This window comes from Oryzias latipes, chromosome 7 (genome assembly GCF_002234675.1).
Source record: "Oryzias latipes chromosome 7, ASM223467v1".
Classification (NCBI taxonomy): domain Eukaryota; kingdom Metazoa; phylum Chordata; class Actinopteri; order Beloniformes; family Adrianichthyidae; genus Oryzias; species Oryzias latipes.
This window is the reverse complement of record NC_019865.2, coordinates 8,691,421-8,709,617: the sequence shown is the minus strand read 5'-3', so window position 1 is coordinate 8,709,617 and position 18,197 is coordinate 8,691,421. Positions and strand designations below refer to the sequence as shown.

At 40.8% G+C, this 18,197-nt stretch overlaps 1 protein-coding gene across 3 annotated transcripts in view; it reads left to right on the top strand.

The window, feature by feature from the left end:
• Positions 1-18,197, top strand: part of LOC101156973 (forkhead box protein J3) — a 76,305-nt gene that overhangs the window by 26,184 nt on the left and 31,924 nt on the right. For all 3 annotated transcript variants that reach the window (XM_023956503.1, XM_023956507.1, XM_023956504.1), the window contains one exon: positions 17,477-17,551. In XM_023956503.1, coding sequence (XP_023812271.1) covers positions 17,477-17,551 — 75 coding nt within the window. The remainder of the gene's footprint in view (positions 1-17,476; positions 17,552-18,197) is intronic.

Sequence of the window (18,197 nt, the reverse complement as noted above, 5' to 3'; positions counted from 1 at the left end):
CTGCGATGAGCTTTGGGGGGGGGGGGGGGGGGGGGGGGGGGTTACTAGGCAGTGGCCCCCCTCCTATGGTTGCCGTATGGAGTGGGCCCCCCCTCTTTCGGTTTTATTTGCACCTTAGACATGTAGGGCCCTTGGTAGGGGGGGTGCTTGGACATCACTGCCAGCAAGCAGCGGATGTCCTCCTAGAACCCTACCCGCCAATTTTAACCACACCTTAGACATTTAGGGTCCCTTGGTGGGGAGGGTGAGGGGACGTCACTGTGAGTAATCAGGAGATGTCCCCTCAGTGCCCTACCCGCCAATTTTAACTGCACCCCCCTTAGCACACACACCCCTCCCCCCTCAATATATACATTCCAACATAAACACACACACATGCACACACACACCCTCTCAAACACACATACACGCACACACATTTTGCAAGGAAGGTGGGACCTAGGACCATCTGTCCCCTGCCTCTTCCCTGGTGGGGGGTACGGGCCCCTTTGCGACGGCGGCCGTGTCCCCGGGGTGCCGGCTTGCTGGGCCCGGCGGTGCTCTCTCCGCGCGGCGGGGGGGTTCACATTACATCTGAGCCGGGAGTGTTCGTGTCCCTGGGGGGTGGGTTCTGGTCCTTGCTCCTGAGCGCTGGGCCCCGCCAAATTTCCAACTGTGGCCGAGCCTGGTCGGGCCATATTTACAACACCCCATGTGGGCCCTCTTTTTTCCCCGGGGTTCCCCCCTCTTGGGCGGGGGCGGCGGGCCCCTGCCTCGCTCCTCCCTGGACCAACCGTGGGCCGGGCGGATGGCTGCCTGGAGTGCGGAGCGGGTCTCCCTTGGGGGGTCCTGGCTCGTACCTGGGGTTGGGGCGGGGGGATGCCCGGAACTCCTGGGTGGTGGTGGGGTGCTCATCTGGGGCTGTGGGCGTCCTTCTCCGGTGGGGCCGGGGGGGCTGCTCTCCTGGTTGGGCTGGGGCGGCGCTCTCTCTCCCTCCGTGCCTCCCTGCTCTCTGGCTCTGGGGGCCTTGCGGCGGTCCTGCTGGCCCTGGCCTGGGTGGCGGGCTTGGTCGCCCGGGCGGCGGTTGTTCCCTGCCGGTTCCCGTGTGGCGTTGGGGGGATTCCGGCTGCCGCTGCTGCTGCGGTGGGGGTCTTGGGGTGGGGATGGCTGGGCACTCTCCCTCCTTCTTTCCACGTTCCACCATCCATTTTAGAAGAACATAAACACTCACCTGAGCACAGGTGTTAGCTCACCTTTGCACTAACAGTTTGCATGACTGAATGACTGAAATATTTCACACTAGTTGGTTTTAAGGCATAAGTATGCGTGTGAACACTATCTGTTTTGTATACATATCGACAGGTGGACAATTTTTGCAGCTAGCAGGTGTGTTTATAACATTTGAGTGTGTGTGTGGACAGGCTACGCCCTTATTGTACTACATTTGAACCTTACCATAATGATTAACAACCAGTAAACTTGTTGCTTTATGCTGCTTCATGGTCTGATTCCCCCTTCCCCTCCTATTATCACCCCCTACCCCCCCTCTCTCTATCGTCCCTCTCTCTTCTTCCCCTCTTTCCTTTTCCGTCCGGTCCAACACCAAAGATTTTCAGACATGATTGAAATTAATAAAGTTTGGCCTCAATTACAAAAGGGGTTTATTCAGACATACCTTTGGTTTGTCTGAAGATTAATAACCCCTCTTGTTAAAGTAAAATCTGTCCAACACAAGAGGCCCTCAGCTCTCATCTGTCTGCCCAGCTGTTGGACAGGACAAGTTAGAGAAAAAAAAGAAAAAAAAAAAAGAAAAAAATAATCTGAGTTGGGAACATTCTAGTTGATTTTATTTTTGATGAAAATGGCTAAAATAATTGAAGTTCCTCAGACGTCAGGGTGTTTTTGTACAATCTTAAACCTACTGTCTCAATTTTTGGGAATAAAATGTACCACCAATATATCTATTTAAAAACATAAAATGGAGACACTGCCTCTTTTCTCAGCTGTTGGGCTTCATATTTTCCACAGGTTTTTTACAAACACAGCATGCTCTGTCTGTCCTGATATGAAATGCCTTTTGTAATTTCCTCCCACGGTGGTCCTTTGTCAAACAAGATGACACTTTAAAACAAGGCGGTAAAAAAAGACGTGCATTGCTCTTTCGCCCTTGGGTTGTTTTGTTTCGATTTTTGCTTCTTCTGGTGAACTAACAGAAATTCACACCGGGGTTTTGTGATTTTTACCATTTTTCTCTTATTTGTTTATTTTTTGGGGTTAATTTTTACATTTTATTTTACAAAGACAGAAAACTGCTTGATTTTGTAGGCTTCGCTTTATTGTGTCGCTTCGATTGTAAAAGAAAGGTTGGAAAATCCGAAGGTCTGCCAGTTATTTCCCATTTGAGGAATTCAGTTTAGACCTTTTACATTCAGCAGATGGCTTGTTTCAGCCTGTGCTGCCTGCCCGGCTCGCTTGAGAAGCCCTCACAGCCAAGCTAATTGTCTGCAAATTAGCGAGGCCTAATATGACATTGTGAAGGGCGCCAGTGCCATGGTGGCCTTTTTCTGTTGGCCTTTGGCAGACCACAACATGCCACAGAGGATCACCTGATGAATCATCAGGCCATTATTCCGACTCCAGTCCTTTTCTTTTGAGTTTCTCTTATGAGGACAGCTGTGCTTGATGCTCAGTGTCCAATGTACTTTCTTTTGTCAGTTGGGGGGGGCTGCTGACATGGAGGGGGGGGGGGCACACATTATGTTTCTGTGGCTGCAGTGAGGTTGTTCATCCCTCTTTTGTGCTCACCTTTCAAACAGTGTTTTTTATGTATGGCAAATGAAGTACACATGTCTGTGTTTCAATGCACGGTGCTTTAGTCTGCAGCTGCATGTCTCAGTGTTTCTGTGCGCCTGTCGTCTGTATATTCAAGAGATCCATTTTAAACAAGTCTGATAGAGGTGACTGGGAAAGTGCAAAATACTTTTTTTCTGTTCTTTTTCAGTGTTTCCTCTGTTTATTCTCTTGTTACTAAGTAACACATACAAAGCTCCTATATGTGCCTGAATATTCCACATTTGCATGCCATGCTAGACCATTATATATGGTGCAGATGTGTTCCTTTTTTGTGTTTTCTGTTGGTTTTTCTTTCTTTTTGTGTAAAATCCAGCATTTAGTTTTTGTTGAGGGGGTAACTTTCTCAAAAAACTAAGCTGAAGGTTGCGTTTAGGGTTAGATTGGGGATGGACTTCATTAAAATCTTAGGTTTTTAAGCACAGTTATGCAATCAATTAAGGTAAAAAAAATAACTGCCGTATTTTGTGCACTATAGGGCGCACTCTAAACGAATGGTCTATTTTTATGTCATCTGTAAGGCTGTGCCAGATCCATTTAGCTCCAAAGTATGGCTTTTTTGGTAGCTGTGGTTGCTTTGGCGCCTTGCCTGGGTACTGAGTCTGACCCTGCGTCGCCTTGCAAAGGGGTGTCACAGCACCGGCCCCTCGACTAAGGGCAAATCAGAATTCTTTCCCTACCCCTACAGCTTGCTTCTCCCTACCCCTACATTTATCCCTCCAAGCGGAGAGTTATAGAAAAATAGTGTCTTCAAATTCGGATGATGCTATCCTTCGATGACGTCATGAATAGACGCCGGTGAGCTACGTTAGTGCGTAGCCACCAGCTCTTGGAAAACGTATAGCATTGGTTTTATAATTTTAAAAATTCATGCAGAAACAAAAAGTCATTACTTACATTTAAATGTAAACGTCTGTGCTTCAGAGCATACCCACATAAAGCAATGTGTTTCTCCTCGAGCACCCGAGGGACATTCAGTCTTAAGTCACTACGGCTTCCCCTTAAAAAAACACCACCCAGACACCACCAGCTCCAAATGTCCCTACAATTGGAGGGGTAGGGAGATGCCGGAGGGGTAGGGGTAGGGGTAGAACTCGGCCTAATGAATGGGAGAATAGTGCAACCCATGACTGAAGTAACTGGGAAGTTCTGACAGTATCTGGGCAACAATATACTACAACCTCCTCCTGCTGCATTTTAGAGGAATTTCTATGTTTATGTCTGATGCTCAAAGTAATCAAAGTAAAAAATAACTTGTATTTTTCCAATGTAACGGGAAGGAAGTTAACTCTTTAGCACCGGAGCTGTCACCGGCGACGGCAAATAACACTCTTTAAACGACTGTAAGACTTTGAGTATTTAACTACAACTAGTTTAATTCCAACGGATGCTAAAGCAGAGAAAAGGCTGTTTTTTCCCGCTTTGGAATCTGTTGGAATTACATCAATTGCATAAACTGTCAAAGAAGTATGGTATTTAAAAGAGCGTCAACACTGGAGCTAAAGCTCTGGTGTTAAAGGGTTAAAACTGTAATGTCTTTACTGTAGAAATATTTAGGTACTTTTAGATGACGTACACAAGCCATACCATGTCTCGCACCAAATACAAGTAAATGCTGCCCCCAAAACAAAGAACTTAAGACTGTTCTTTGTTTTGGCTATCGTGGCTGTGATATCACTGGGAATACCCCGGAATAGCACATGTGCAAACACAGCTACCAAAAGAGCCATACCTTGGACCAGATGGACACTGGCTTCAGTGATGTTTTCTGAGTGGGTGTGACTTAAATTTAAAACACTGTGGTTGAGGGCTGATCATTCCACTTCCTCAAACTTGGTTTCCAAATTCAGGTTAATGCAGAACATAATGGAGTGTAAAAAGCTTTTTACCAGTTGGAAAGTTCAGGTAAGGAGCTAAAGAATCTTTTACTTTGTGTCGAAGTAAATGCAAAACTTTGACTGACTTTTAGGTTTTTGGGAACAAAAGAATCCCTCATCCTCCACACTCAGCTGCTGTATTTTGCACTGGGTTTAAGGTATTTGTGTTGAAACGTGTCTGTGAAAAAACATTGAACTACACATTCCTTGTTGTCCTTGTGTGTCTTGAGACGCACTTAAAAAAAAGTATTCTCATTGCAAGACATCTCCATTTTTTACAGTTCTATTCATAAGGAAATAGTTTCATCAACTTTGTGGTCTGTTAGGATGCAGCTTTGCAGGTCTAAGTAATGCTGACAATTCTTTAAAAAAGAAGGGATTCTGGCCAAAAGAAATCCCCCCAAAATTATTTTTGGTGGAATGTTTCTTTAGTTATCATGGAATAAATAGTAAAATTATTGTGTTGCATAATTTTTCTGTACCAAAATTTAGCACCAACTCCTTTTTATAAGACCTTTTTTTTTATGCATTTCCATTTATGCAGCCAATGTATAGCATAGTACTTTAGTCTAGAAAACAGCCCGTCCTTGAAACTTGTTTCCCTTTTGTTTCCCTCTAATTTACTAAATAAATGCATTAGTTAACAAAGTCAAAATGTAGTTTTCTCACCATAAAGTTACTTCTGTAGACTCTTCTATACATTAGCTTTACTTATAATAGTTTTTAGAGGTTTGTGGCATCCTTTTTTCAATCATTGATCTTCTATATTTTATAAACATGAATAGATATAGATGCAGTTACCATGCTAATTAAGTTTTTGTGAGAAAAATGCTTTAGCTTTTAATTATCCACTAATCACTAATACCAGTCTCCTTCTGAAATGGTTAATTAAAAGTGAGGAATATCTCTTGCTATCTCCTTCCGAGTTTGGCATTCATCCAGCCCTGTTTTCCTTCTCTAACTTTGAGGCCCCATATCCCTCTCTACTTGGGTAATAACAAGCTGAAGGCTGGTTTCCCTGGTACACTGGAATGCAACAATTATACCACAGAATGAGCTTATTTTCTAGTTATAGGTTTTATATCCGCCTGACATGAGTCTGTCATTTGTCAGACCCTAAATAACACCACCCTGAGTCATAAAACGGTTCAACTGAGGGGATGTGCTTTGAGTGCAACAACGTTCAAGCTTTGAAATTGTTAGCCTCTTTATATGGAATAGTGTTGTGATTTTATCAAGGTAATGGGATTCTAGTAAAACTTAAGGATGGGTTATTTTGTCAGATTTTTAACAGTTGTGCAAGCAGCTCTTCTGCTGTTTCTATGAAGGTCTTGTAGCTTTATCATTTCATTGAATCACATTCTCCCACAAAGAAACTACATCAAGATGTAATTTTAAACTCCTTGGCTGTGTCTGATCAAAAAAAAAAATAAAAACTTACATTTTTGACTTCTTGATGTGAGGCAGTGTGTGTGTGTTCTTGCATGTGACAACAACAAAAAGGATCACAGATCAAAACCGAAGTTCATGTTTCTAACTTCCTTGATTTAGAGCAGTGTTTTTCAACCAGTGTGCCGCGACACACTAGTGTGCTGTGGGAGATGGTCAAGTGCGCCGTGGAGAAATTGCCCTCATTAACTGATCTAAAAACATTTTCCATCTCCAGAAAATCAGCTGTTTGTTCATCCAAACAGGCCCTGATAAAACACTGAAGAGTTAGGAATATAAAAGATCTTAAAATTACTTTTTCTTTGTGTTTATTTAATTCTATTAAAGACATTTTTATAAGAATGACGGTACCGCGATTGAGCTGCAGCTATAACTTTAAGGAAAAGTCCCGCCCCTTTAACTGTCTCCGCCAATCATTCTTGAAGACTTAATCACATGTCATCAGTCTGACCAATCAGAAGTGGTTAAAGTCTTCACTTCCTTGTTCTTAATTCTGCTGATAAAGTCGCTCAGTTCTAACAAAAATACCAGCTAGAGCTCGTCTTTAGCTGGTGGTTCATCTCTTAGAAAAAAACAGCCGCAACTTCCTGCTTTTTCTGCCACAATTATCACAAAAATCCACGAGAGATTGCGCGCGCGGGGGGGGGGGGGGGCTGTCGATCGATACAGACCATGAATTTCTGCTGTTTTTTTTTTTTTTTTTTAGGATGCTGGTGTGCCGCGGGATTTTTGTCAGGGTTAAGGCCTGTTCACACCGGGACGAATTTCACCGGCGATTTTCGCCGACGTTTAACGCCTCGTGACTAAACAAAGGGCACCAATGAGAGTGCTCACACCGACGCGAAAAAACGCCACGCGCCAAAGCGTCAAAAAAAAAAAACGCCTCGGGTTCGTTTTTTTTTCTCGACGCGTCGCGTCGAAATCTATTCGACCAATGAGAATTTGCACACGTGTCTGGAGCTTCTGAAGTTACAGTAAAACACAACTTGGGGGCGCTCAAACACAAAACTGCCTTGCTGAGCACACATACCAGCGAAGAAGATAGACGCCAAGTAGCGTCTACACTGCCGCAAAGAAATAATGACGGACATTCTAAAATATTCCCTTACCAAGTACCAGTTGGAGCTACTGATGCTTGAAATATTCATGTTTTCTTTGTATTATTCTGACAAGCGCGTAAATACTTGCTCTCTTCTTCTGAGTGAAAAGCGACTTTAAGAATCGTAAAGTTGCGCAGCGCCACCTTGTGTACAGGAGTATTTCTGTTTACATTAAGCGCCATCTAATGTCAGGGAATGAAATTGCATGTTCGCTCGGCTCACCGTCAGCGAAAATCGCCTGGGTGTGAACACAAAAAACGTGGCGAATAACGCCTGGCGAATAACGCCTGGCGAATATTCGTTCCGGTGTGTACGGGCCTTTAAAGTGTGCCGTGGCTCAAAAAAGGTTGAAAAACACTGATTTAGAGAATATACTGTAAACTTACTCCTTCACATCTTTCTTGTATAACCTCTCTGATTAGTTTTCTTCAAATACTATGCTAAGAGTCAAAAAAGCTTTTAGCTCAAAGGTTTACCACTTTTTCCTTCTTCTCCTGAACTTGTACTTCAAACTTAAGCCTTAGTCACATGCACCTGTATAAGGGGGGTGACCCGTACGGGTGGGGCAAGTTCATGGTTTGTCTGTGACTGTGGAGGATCATAGAGAAGAGTGACTGCATCTTATGAGAGGAGTGCAGGTTTTCTTGCAGTTCCCTTAAGGCTCATACCGCTACTTCAGGGGACGTCTGTTGTATGGTTCCCTTAAGCCACACTCTGGTCATTAGTGAAGTGTAAGTACTGGACCCTTACTGCAAATGTTGCACGCAAGCGTTGTACACATTATATGTAAGTCACGTAGCACTTTTGTTGGATCCTCTGTGTTTTAGTAAAGTCATAGTGGCAATCACCATCATCCAGTGATATGAAGACAAACTGGTATTCCTGCTAAACTACCAAATTGGTTTAAATTTTGAATCGAATTGCCAATGGTGGGTTATGAAAACAGTTTTTGCGTAACAAGTGATTAAAAAGAAATTAGAAATTAAATAAATTGAAATGAAATTAAAATTAATTACAAGTTTCATTTGTGTTTTTAAATGATAAAGTCCCATACTAATCATCTATTAATTTATATAGAAAGCTTTCCCAGTTGTCTTTTAATTATGATAATGCTGTCTTTAGGCTGTCTTGGGGCGACAGTGGCTCAGGTGGTTGAGCGGGTCGTCCAATGATCGAAGGGTTGGCGGTTCGATCCCCGCTCCCACCAGCCAAAATGTTGTTGTGTCCTTGGGCAAGACACTTCACCCTCCTTGCCTCCAGTGTGGCTCCACTGGTGTGTGAATGTGCATGAATGGTCCCGGTGATAGTCAGAGGGGCCGTAGGCGCGAAATGGCAGCCACGCCTCTGTCAGTCTGCCCCAGGGCAGCTGTGGCTACAACCGTAGCTTACCATCACCAAGTATGAATGAGGAGTGAATGAATAATGGACACAATGTAAGCGCTTTGGGTGTCTTGAAAAGCGCAGATAAATCCAATCCATTATTATTATTATTATTTAGCCAAAATAAAAAATCTGTAGTTTTCGGGGAAATAGTTTCTGCAGGGTGGCAGGAGTTCACTAGAGATTTGCCGGAGTTATGGGTGGGACTGTTGGCAGGGAGGAAGCCTGCATTCATCAATCCATTGTTTATACTCTCTCACGCTAGCTTACAGCTCCTCACACCCCAACCTAACATTACCAGTGCTACAAAAATGGCGAGCAATATGGTATCTATCCAGCTGTAGAGTTTTGAGCCAGATGCCAGTTCTGACGAGGAAAACCAAGACGTACATGGATCTATTTGTTTACAAGTGGATGCATCAGAATGGAGCAGAGAAGGAAGGTTGTGGCTTACCATAATAGCTTCTACATCACACATACAAACTTTTTCCAACTGCATTTTTTTAGTCTGCTCCTGATTTACCATGATTGACCATGATTACCGTTTTCCATGATTTGAATAAAGAAATACTCAGAAATGTAATTTTGATCTAAATTTTCTTCATATATGTCCTCCATCTTGAGAAAAATGCCACAAGAACATGTTAAAAAGGCCAAAAACACAATTTTCATTGGGATTTAAAGCAATCCATTTATTTGAATGATGTAGAAAGTAAAAACAGTTTGAGCCCTCTTAAAACATTTTGTACTCTACAAAAAATTTGCGAAAATGTATGGCTGACCTGTGAAACATTTACTCCAGTCAACTTTGATTAATGACCATGGCATCTATAAATTTTGAAGTCTTTGTAGTGCCGAAGTCACTGGTGTATTTTTTTTTCTATTCTTCTTCTGATGCCCATATATTGAGGTAGAAAGGTAAAAGAGACTCACTAAACAGAAGACATGAATAAAAGATCCAATATGAGATTTAGAGGTACCAGAGCTTAAGGAATAAAAGGTATTTGATCAATTTGGGGCCGGTTCGAAAAGAGAACAAGCTGTCAGATCCAATACCTTCTAATTTAAAATTTCATTGAGAAGGAGTTGCAACAGAACCAACGACCTGATTGAAAAAAGCTGCAAAAAAAGAATAAAAACCGGATAGTTGGGAATGTACTAGCAAAGTTTTGGCAGGAGTTTTCTTTGCAATGCAGAGATGTTCTGTTGATGCTGAAAATATGTTGTTTAAGGATCTAAGGAGATCGGTATACCTATAGAGAACACACCCCAACTTTGCACAATAAATCCCTGATGAATGTCATGTTGCAAAATGCAAAACTTTAATTCTCTTTCCTCGTTTAGGAACATCTTTCTTGTCACATAAGAATGGTTATCCATCTTAGCGATTAAAAAAAGACAAATTTTCCCCAGTTGTAATGCTGGACATCATACTCTGGATGAACCGTGCTCTGTGCTCTGTCTTTCTTTGTTCTTGGCATCCTCCATTGACCTACCTCCTACTCCAGTCATACCTTGAAAGTTTCTGCTACATTCCACCCTTTTTCTTTTTGTATGTTTGTTTACTTAAAATTATTTGCTGCTTTCTATTTCCCCTCACTTCAGTACTTCAGTTTTTGTTTTCAGTTTTTACCCCTTGTGCTATCTTAGATGACCCCACCCTTACATTGATGTGTTCTCCCTACCATGACAAAGGTGGATAATGGTGGAAAGATTTCATGTAATCCATGGACACCAGTGAAGATCACAAATCATTGAAGAAAAAAGGTTCAGAGCACTGTCTAGTGGGTCTAGATGACCCAACACCCAACGTCAAAGTGCCTAGGATAGCACAAGGGTTAATCCCCGCTTGTTTATGGTGCACATGGGCTGCATCACTTTCCCCACATTTTTTTTCCTTGTTCTGCTAACTCATGCAGACTTAGGTCCTCCTTTGGGAAAAAAAAGGGTCCAGCCAGCATTTTGCCCTTTGACTCCAATTTTCCATCAAACATACATTTGTGCTGCGATTTCAGCACAACACACAGAAAAAAATAGGTTACATTTGACCTGGTTGAGAAGACACTCACAGATTTCCAATATTTTGGTTCATTTCATTTTTTATGCCTCTTGAACTGACATCTTTTTCCAAAACATTATATCTGACAAAGCTTCATTCAACCTAGAGGTCTAAACCCATGTGCTATAGTGAATACAAATGCTGCAGATGCTCGCATTATATCTTCCGCCAGCCAAGAGTCGAGTAACCAGAACATTTTGTTGCATTTTAAGGTGCAGTGAGTTTATATTAAAGTAATGATGTAAGAAGCTCCAAGCAGCTTTAGTGTTTATAGTTTTACAGGTATTTAGGTTTCTCTTTGATAATCAAGGTGTGACAAAGACTTAGTTACCTGCTGATGAGCTGTAGATACCATGCTGACACAATGATAAATCATAAGTAAACAGTGGTCCTGCTTGCTTTATGACTAAAGGAAATCACATCTTTCTTTGTGTAGCTTTTTTTTCCCCTCATGATATACCCTCATTTCACATTGCTTAAGCTGCACATAAGTATAGAGGCAGAATTCTGCTGTTAAAGAAAATTCATAGCATTTTAGATTCACACAGGGCAAAAAATCAAAGGCCCCTTGAAGTCTACGCCTGGAAATGAACACAAGAACAGTTTAATATACATTAATTATTTTCAGAGATTAGCTTGCATAATTTTAAACGTTTCTGATGATAAAAATATTGATTGATGCGCTATGCGCATCATGCGATATGTCATATATAATTTCATATATATATGTTTTAGGGTTGTCACAATTCTGTTTAAAATCGTACCGTATGTTCCACCAGTAAACCGATTTGTTGCATTCCCAATGTATATCACTATGTTTACGTGTCAAACACATGCATTGTGCTAAATTTAGAAGGATATATAATTTATTATTTTTTTATATTACACCATGCTTGGTGTACGCCAACTGAATGGTATTACTTAACTGTTATTTGATTGGCAAATTTAAAAAAAAGTTTTGTTTTCATTTTTATTAGTTTTTACTTCTTTTTTTGTAATACACAAATCATGTCAAACCAAAACAAAACTGTGACCCAAAAATGAGGTTTGAACTGAATCAGGAGAAAGTGAATTATTGCATTCCTTGTGGTTTTTTTTCTACCTGAACAGTTGGTAGGGCGACCCTGCGATGAAATGGCAAATCGCAGAGGGTGTACCCCGCCTTCGCCCAACAGTAGCTGGGTTAGGCTCCAGCAACCCCGTGACCCCGAAATGCATTAAAGCAATGTGGAAAATTGGTGGATGGATGATTGTTGGGGCTTTCCTCCTAGTCTGAGTTTAAATGGGCAAAACATATAGGAATAATATTAAAAAAACAAAGGTTAATTTGTCGTAGTTTTAAATTGAAACACTTATCCAGTCATTTGAAAAGGCCCCATAGCCATAAAGAGAATTTCACATCCTAGCTTGACTAAATTTACTTTGAACCAAGTTAAATTCATTTCAGAGTAAATACTTTTCTATGTTGCCTCTTTGTGTTAACCTCAGTTGTCATAGCCTAAATCCTCCAAACTTCACGACTTACGTAATGTCTCCTGTCTCCGTGTGACCTGTTTCTTTGGTAATTGCATTCCTACACACACAAACAGAATTCCTGCCTGTGGCCAGACCACCCCCCCAGGCTGCTTTAACGTGCATCTTTTCATTTCTGCATGCAAACACACACATTTCAGAAACGTTGTCATTGATTCTTGAAAACCTCATCGGGACCCATGAAATTTTTGTACAACTTCTGTTCTCCTTCATCCTCCTTCTCATAAAACTTATTTTCAGAGTCTATTTTTTTTAGCACAATTCTCATTTATTAGTTTCAAGGATGCCATGAAATCATTCATGCTTAACCTTCATGTAACCATTCTAACTTTGTCAGTTCCAAGATGCTGCACAAATGTCTTCTCTATCCTGCATGTGCCTGTAAGGATAGAACCAGGATGTGTGTTATGGGGCAGTAAAGGGTAGGAATATTACCCCAGCTGAGTTAAAAAAATAAAATAGAAAGGATGGTTAATCAAGCAGGGCAAGATTGGGTGGAAAACAGACATGGCACTGAATCAGATAATATTATTTCACTGCACTGCAAATCAGACATCTACTGAGAGAATATGCTGTCTGGAACTGAAAATAAAGTATTTACGGTTTTTTGAATACAGACAACATTTCTGTGTGGCTTTAGAAATTTAGGAATGTATATTCAAACAAATACAAACACATCAGATCATATACAATGTTTTTAAAAAGTCTTAGTACATTTGTAGAGATTCGTATTTTTTGTCTTTTTTTACTCCAAAAAAATTGAGTTATTTCCCCCAAAAAATCTTTATTTATTTCCTATTTCTTATCTGATATCTGGAATTCTTGTAAAGTGGCTCAAAAACCTTTATGTTGTATTGTTTATTATGTACATATTTACCATTTAAAAAATATGGTTTCCGTTTTCCAAAACCATTTCATCTCATGGATAGAAACCAATCATTCCCTCTACAGTTCCAAAAACATCTACCAAATTTAATCGAACAACAAACATTCAGACTAATTTTTGATCTTAACTGTCACACTAGCTGTGATCCAAATGTAAAAAAGAAAAAGAAACAACCATTTGAATAAACAAATACTCAGAAATGCTGTTTTAAGCTTAGTTTTCTTTATATATGTTCTCCATCAAGAGAAAAATGCCACAAGAAAATGCTAAAAAGAAATGGTCTTAAAAAGGCATCATAAATGCAACTCCCGCTTTTGGCATAGCTGTGGTGCTCAACACACAAATAGATACAACGAATTATGAGAATTTTGATATTTATAGCTGGATGATTCAAAACCACAGACCTCTCCAGCCACATTCAAGTGCAACATCAAGACCCAGTTTGGCTTCTGATTTAAGAACAGCACAAGAACTGTCCTACGTTTTTCAATAGCTTAGTTGTGATTAAAAATCGTTTTTTGTATGTTTACTCTCCAGTTTTCTCTTGTGAGAGATGTGGAGGTGGTTTAAATGGTGCCCAGGTGAGCAAATCCCCTTAAATGACAAAATATAGAGTAAAAATAAAAATTAATTACAAATGTCACATCTATCAAAGCCAGGAAGCAGGCGATCCAGTAAATCCCCCCCAACAACCCCCAAATCCCTATAAATGATTATGCTGGTGGCCTTCCTGCTTCCTCTCTCCACCATCCGACTTCCACGTCTTTTCTTGATGGATGGCCTCAAACAGTCAGTGACCCGCTAAGTAAAGCAGCTAAAAACCGCTGAAGCATTTCTTCTGGAGGATTAGGGTGAAGCAGAGGTGGACAGGGTTCCTTCAACGTCTTAAGAGAAGACGGTTTTTGTAGGAGAAACAAATCTGGTTTGGAGCAGGTATAACCAGCGAGAAGAGGGAAAATAAATTCCTCCCATCAGTCTATCTTTCCCTTCCACCTCCCCAGTGGTATTAATTAGCAGCAGCAGATGAGTGGAGAAGGGGAGCCTGAAGGGAGAACAGGTTCGTGTCAGGCTAGCGCGCACAGTTGTGGGCCCCTCTTTTAAGGCCTTCCTCTCCTCCTTTTTCCTTCCTCCTTTTTCTTATATCTACACCCTAGATAGACTCTCACACAGGCTTAAAACAATGTGCAGCCAATCCTAGAACATTGCACCCTAATCAGTAACCTAGAAATGAGGATTTTCAGTTAACAGGAGAATGTCTTGCATCCATGACTCGGCAGGAAAGGCATAGATAGCAGAAACATCCTATACATCATTTTAATTGTCAATATCACAAAAAATGTAATACGTTACAGGTCAAAAGTTTGAAGTAACTCTATGATTAAATTGATAGAAAACTGGAAACTGAAACGGATCATGGTGTTCAGACCACATCTCCGTGTAGTGGAACCTCCCAAAACCCTGCGATGTCATCATCATACATACATGCCAGTGTTGACCAGCCATCTATAAGCAATTCATGTACATCAGCTTCACTTTTTAATCTTCAGGTTCAGTGTGTCTTACAGAGGAGAGATGCCTCATTTTTTAATCAATACACCTGTCTGGTTCTGCAGCACAGCAGCTTGTCTGTTTTCCCTCTCTCATGGTTAGGACTACAAAATGAAAGCCTGCTCTGCTTTCAAATACCAGGACTCCAGCCCAAAGCCAGAGCTGTTTGAAACCAAGCACAGGGCTCTACAAGCATCTTAGGCGATTCATACTGCTCAAATATGGGGCGGAATTTAAATTGTTGGACTGTCAACACAGCGCTGTTTTTGAACACTCTTCTGGTTTTATTGTCGAATTCAAAGTGAAGATTAAAGATAATTTTAAATGAATAGTTAATGTTGGATTTGACCTTTTAGCTATTTTTTAAGCATTATAGGAATAAATATACTTTTTTTTGGTGGTGATTCATCTGTGTGTTAGTAGGTTTTGTTTCCTGTGTCCATTGGAAAGTCTGAGCTGGATTAATCCTGGATAGGAACTTTATCAGGAATTATCTTCAGTTTCAAGCTGAGTGTGTTTGTCACTGCCTTTCTTTTAAAAATGGCAGAATCTCAGCTTTTAAAACGGACAGTGACCATTTTTATATGCTATCGGCTGCTTGGTTAAAGATTATGGAAGGAAATACTACTATTGATTTTTATGATTCCCACATTTAACTAAGGAAGTGCCAAAAGTTGATCTAGAAAGCATCTTCTGCCTTGACCGTATTTGTATAAATTGAATCAATAGGTTGAGTTTCACCCTACAATAGACTGACAAACTATCCAGTGTGTTCTCTGACTTTGCTCAACAGTAGCTGGGATAGGCTCCAGCATCGCAGTGACCCTGAAAAGGATTCAGCGGGCTTAGAATAGACTGACGAACCATCCAGTGTGCACTTTGACTTTGCCCCACGGTGGGATAGGCTCCAGGAACCCTGTGACTTCAAAACAAATAAAGCAGGTTTAGAAATTGCAGGGCTCGACATAGCCATTTGTCCGCTGGCCCGGTCCTGTTTTTCGAGCAGTACGGACCACAAGACTTTATTTTTTACTTGTCCGCTCGGGCCACTAAAATATCTAACAATTAATACATTTTTCACCTTTTACAATAAAGTATATTTTGCGAAAACGTGTAGATTTACCTCGTCTTTATAATTCACTTTTTCTGCTAGTCCTGTGTTCAGACTTCAAGGGTTTCTATGGGAAACCTTTTATCACTCTTCTCCTCCTCTCCCGCCTGCGCGCGCGGCTGTCACTGCCAGCACCACGCGGCACGCGCTCACTCAATTTTTTTTTCAAACTTTATTGAATGTAACAATTCAATACTAAACAATGTTAAACAGCAACAACGAAGGAACAAGCCAGTGGGTTATTATTACATTTTAGGCAGATATATTTAAACTGACACACATATCAGCGCGCCCCCTGGTGGTTTTTCACCGCGATGATCATAAATCCAACACCGTCACTGAAGAGAGACTGAAGCATGTCAGAGATGTGGAAGACATGGCAGGAATAGATAGGAATATGTTAGATGGAGTGACGGGTGGAATTAGTAGTATGGACAGCAAGATATTTAATGAATGCATTGAAGATGAAACTGTATGCACTAAGCTTTAAGCTGAATGTCAAAGAATCAAAGGCAACTCAAAATACCTGAATCTCAGACTCAAATGGAGTATAAGGTCAAACTACTTAATTTTGTTTTTCTTTACAACACTGTAAGCAGTAAGTATTTCTAGTTAGCTGAATGATCTCAGTAATTTAATTGTATTTAATTTTTCAATTATTTAATTTAATTAGGTAACTAAAGTAACTAAAAAGTAAATGTAACTTTGCAACAGTAACAAAAAGCAGAACCTTAAGGCAGTCAGGGCAAAAAAGTCAATAAAACTTCTTAACTATTGATTAGGAACAAATGTGAAATAGCAGTGATTAGAAGCAGCATGAACACTTCTTAACTAGTGTTAACTACTACACTGCAGCGCTCTCTTCAAAACATCTGAAACAGACTAGAGCAGATTTAAGTTTGATATGCTCTATTTTTAGTCATTGAAAAGTGTATAAATAAGTGCTAGATGTCACCAGAATGCACCAAATTGCACCATAATAAAATTTTCCGGGGGAGCATGCCCCCGGACCCCCCTAAAGTTGCAAGCACCTGCGGAGCGGCGGGTCTCGCTGTGCGCGGTGTCGGGCCAGTAACTTTCAAAAACTACTGGCCCTGTGGGCCAGTGCAAATTTCTGGGCTATGTCAACCCCTGAATTGGATGGTTGGACAGATAGCTGGAGTTTCTGTAGTAGATTAACCCTATAATACTTTTGTTAAAAAAAGTTACACCATCACTATTGCCGGGTAATTTTTACCAGATATAATATACCCAGCAAAAAATACTTGTCATAAAAAATAGATCCAAACATGACAACACATGATAAATTAGAGTGGTTTTCTTTTATTTTCAACTGTGGTATGTGTAACAAAATGAAAAAGAAAAACATGGGAAGTTCTTAAAAGCATGCTCAAGAATAACTGAAAAATAAAAAATTTGAGAACAAAAGATTCCTAAAAAAATAATAAAAACATTCTAGAAACGTGGTGTTTGGGCCACCCATTCCTGGGACACGTGAGACGTCTCTGGTGAAGGCACAGACTCATTGACACACGACATATTGAAATGCTCAGGTGAAAATCACCCGGCGATAGTGCTCTAGGGTTAAGCTCCATCAGGTTTTTTATGTGGGTCTATAGATTGTAAAGAGCACAGCAAAGCCATTATAATGTTGTTTTATTCACTTTGTAATTCTTTTGTACTGTTTTTGTCTTTTCCCCACAGAATTCTATACGACACAACCTTTCTTTGAACAAGTGTTTTCTTAAAGTGCCTCGCTCCAAGGATGACCCTGGAAAAGTAAGTTTGTCTTAAACATTATCCCTTTGAGTTTAAATGATCAAATAACACTCCCAACACCATGTGCAACTCTGTATGAACAAGCTCACAGAGGTAATATAGGAGCTTTTCAAGGGTATAGTTGCTTTAGTGTCACGTACGTGCATCAATATACCCCCCAAAAAACAGACGGATCCTGTTTCTTTGAGTCAAATACATACACATCCAGTTTCTAAAGTTAAAAGCAGCTTGTAACTCCTAAAGCAGCTGAGCTGAATACCTAATGCTGCTATTTCTGTGTGCTGCGGTCCTGCCATATTGATTCTGCCAAGTAATAATGTGGCACGGAGAGTAATGAATAATAAGTATATGTAGGTACACACCCTCAGGTACGAGGCCTTTCATGCATCTGCTGTGGTTTATTAGGGGCCCGTTTCTCTGCATCTCTCCGTCGCTCACAAGACTCCTTTTTTAAATGTTGGCCTGCTGCTGATGCTGCTGATGCTGCACACAGGAAGACCAGCAGCCGGGGCCACTTCAGCTGCAATTTCTCAACTTCATGTTCTTGCTCAATCAAAGGACTCTTCACTCAGACAAATGTTATAATTAGGCCTCTCCTTACATGACTTCTTCTTTAGTTAAAGTCTGTATTTTTGGGGTCACGGCA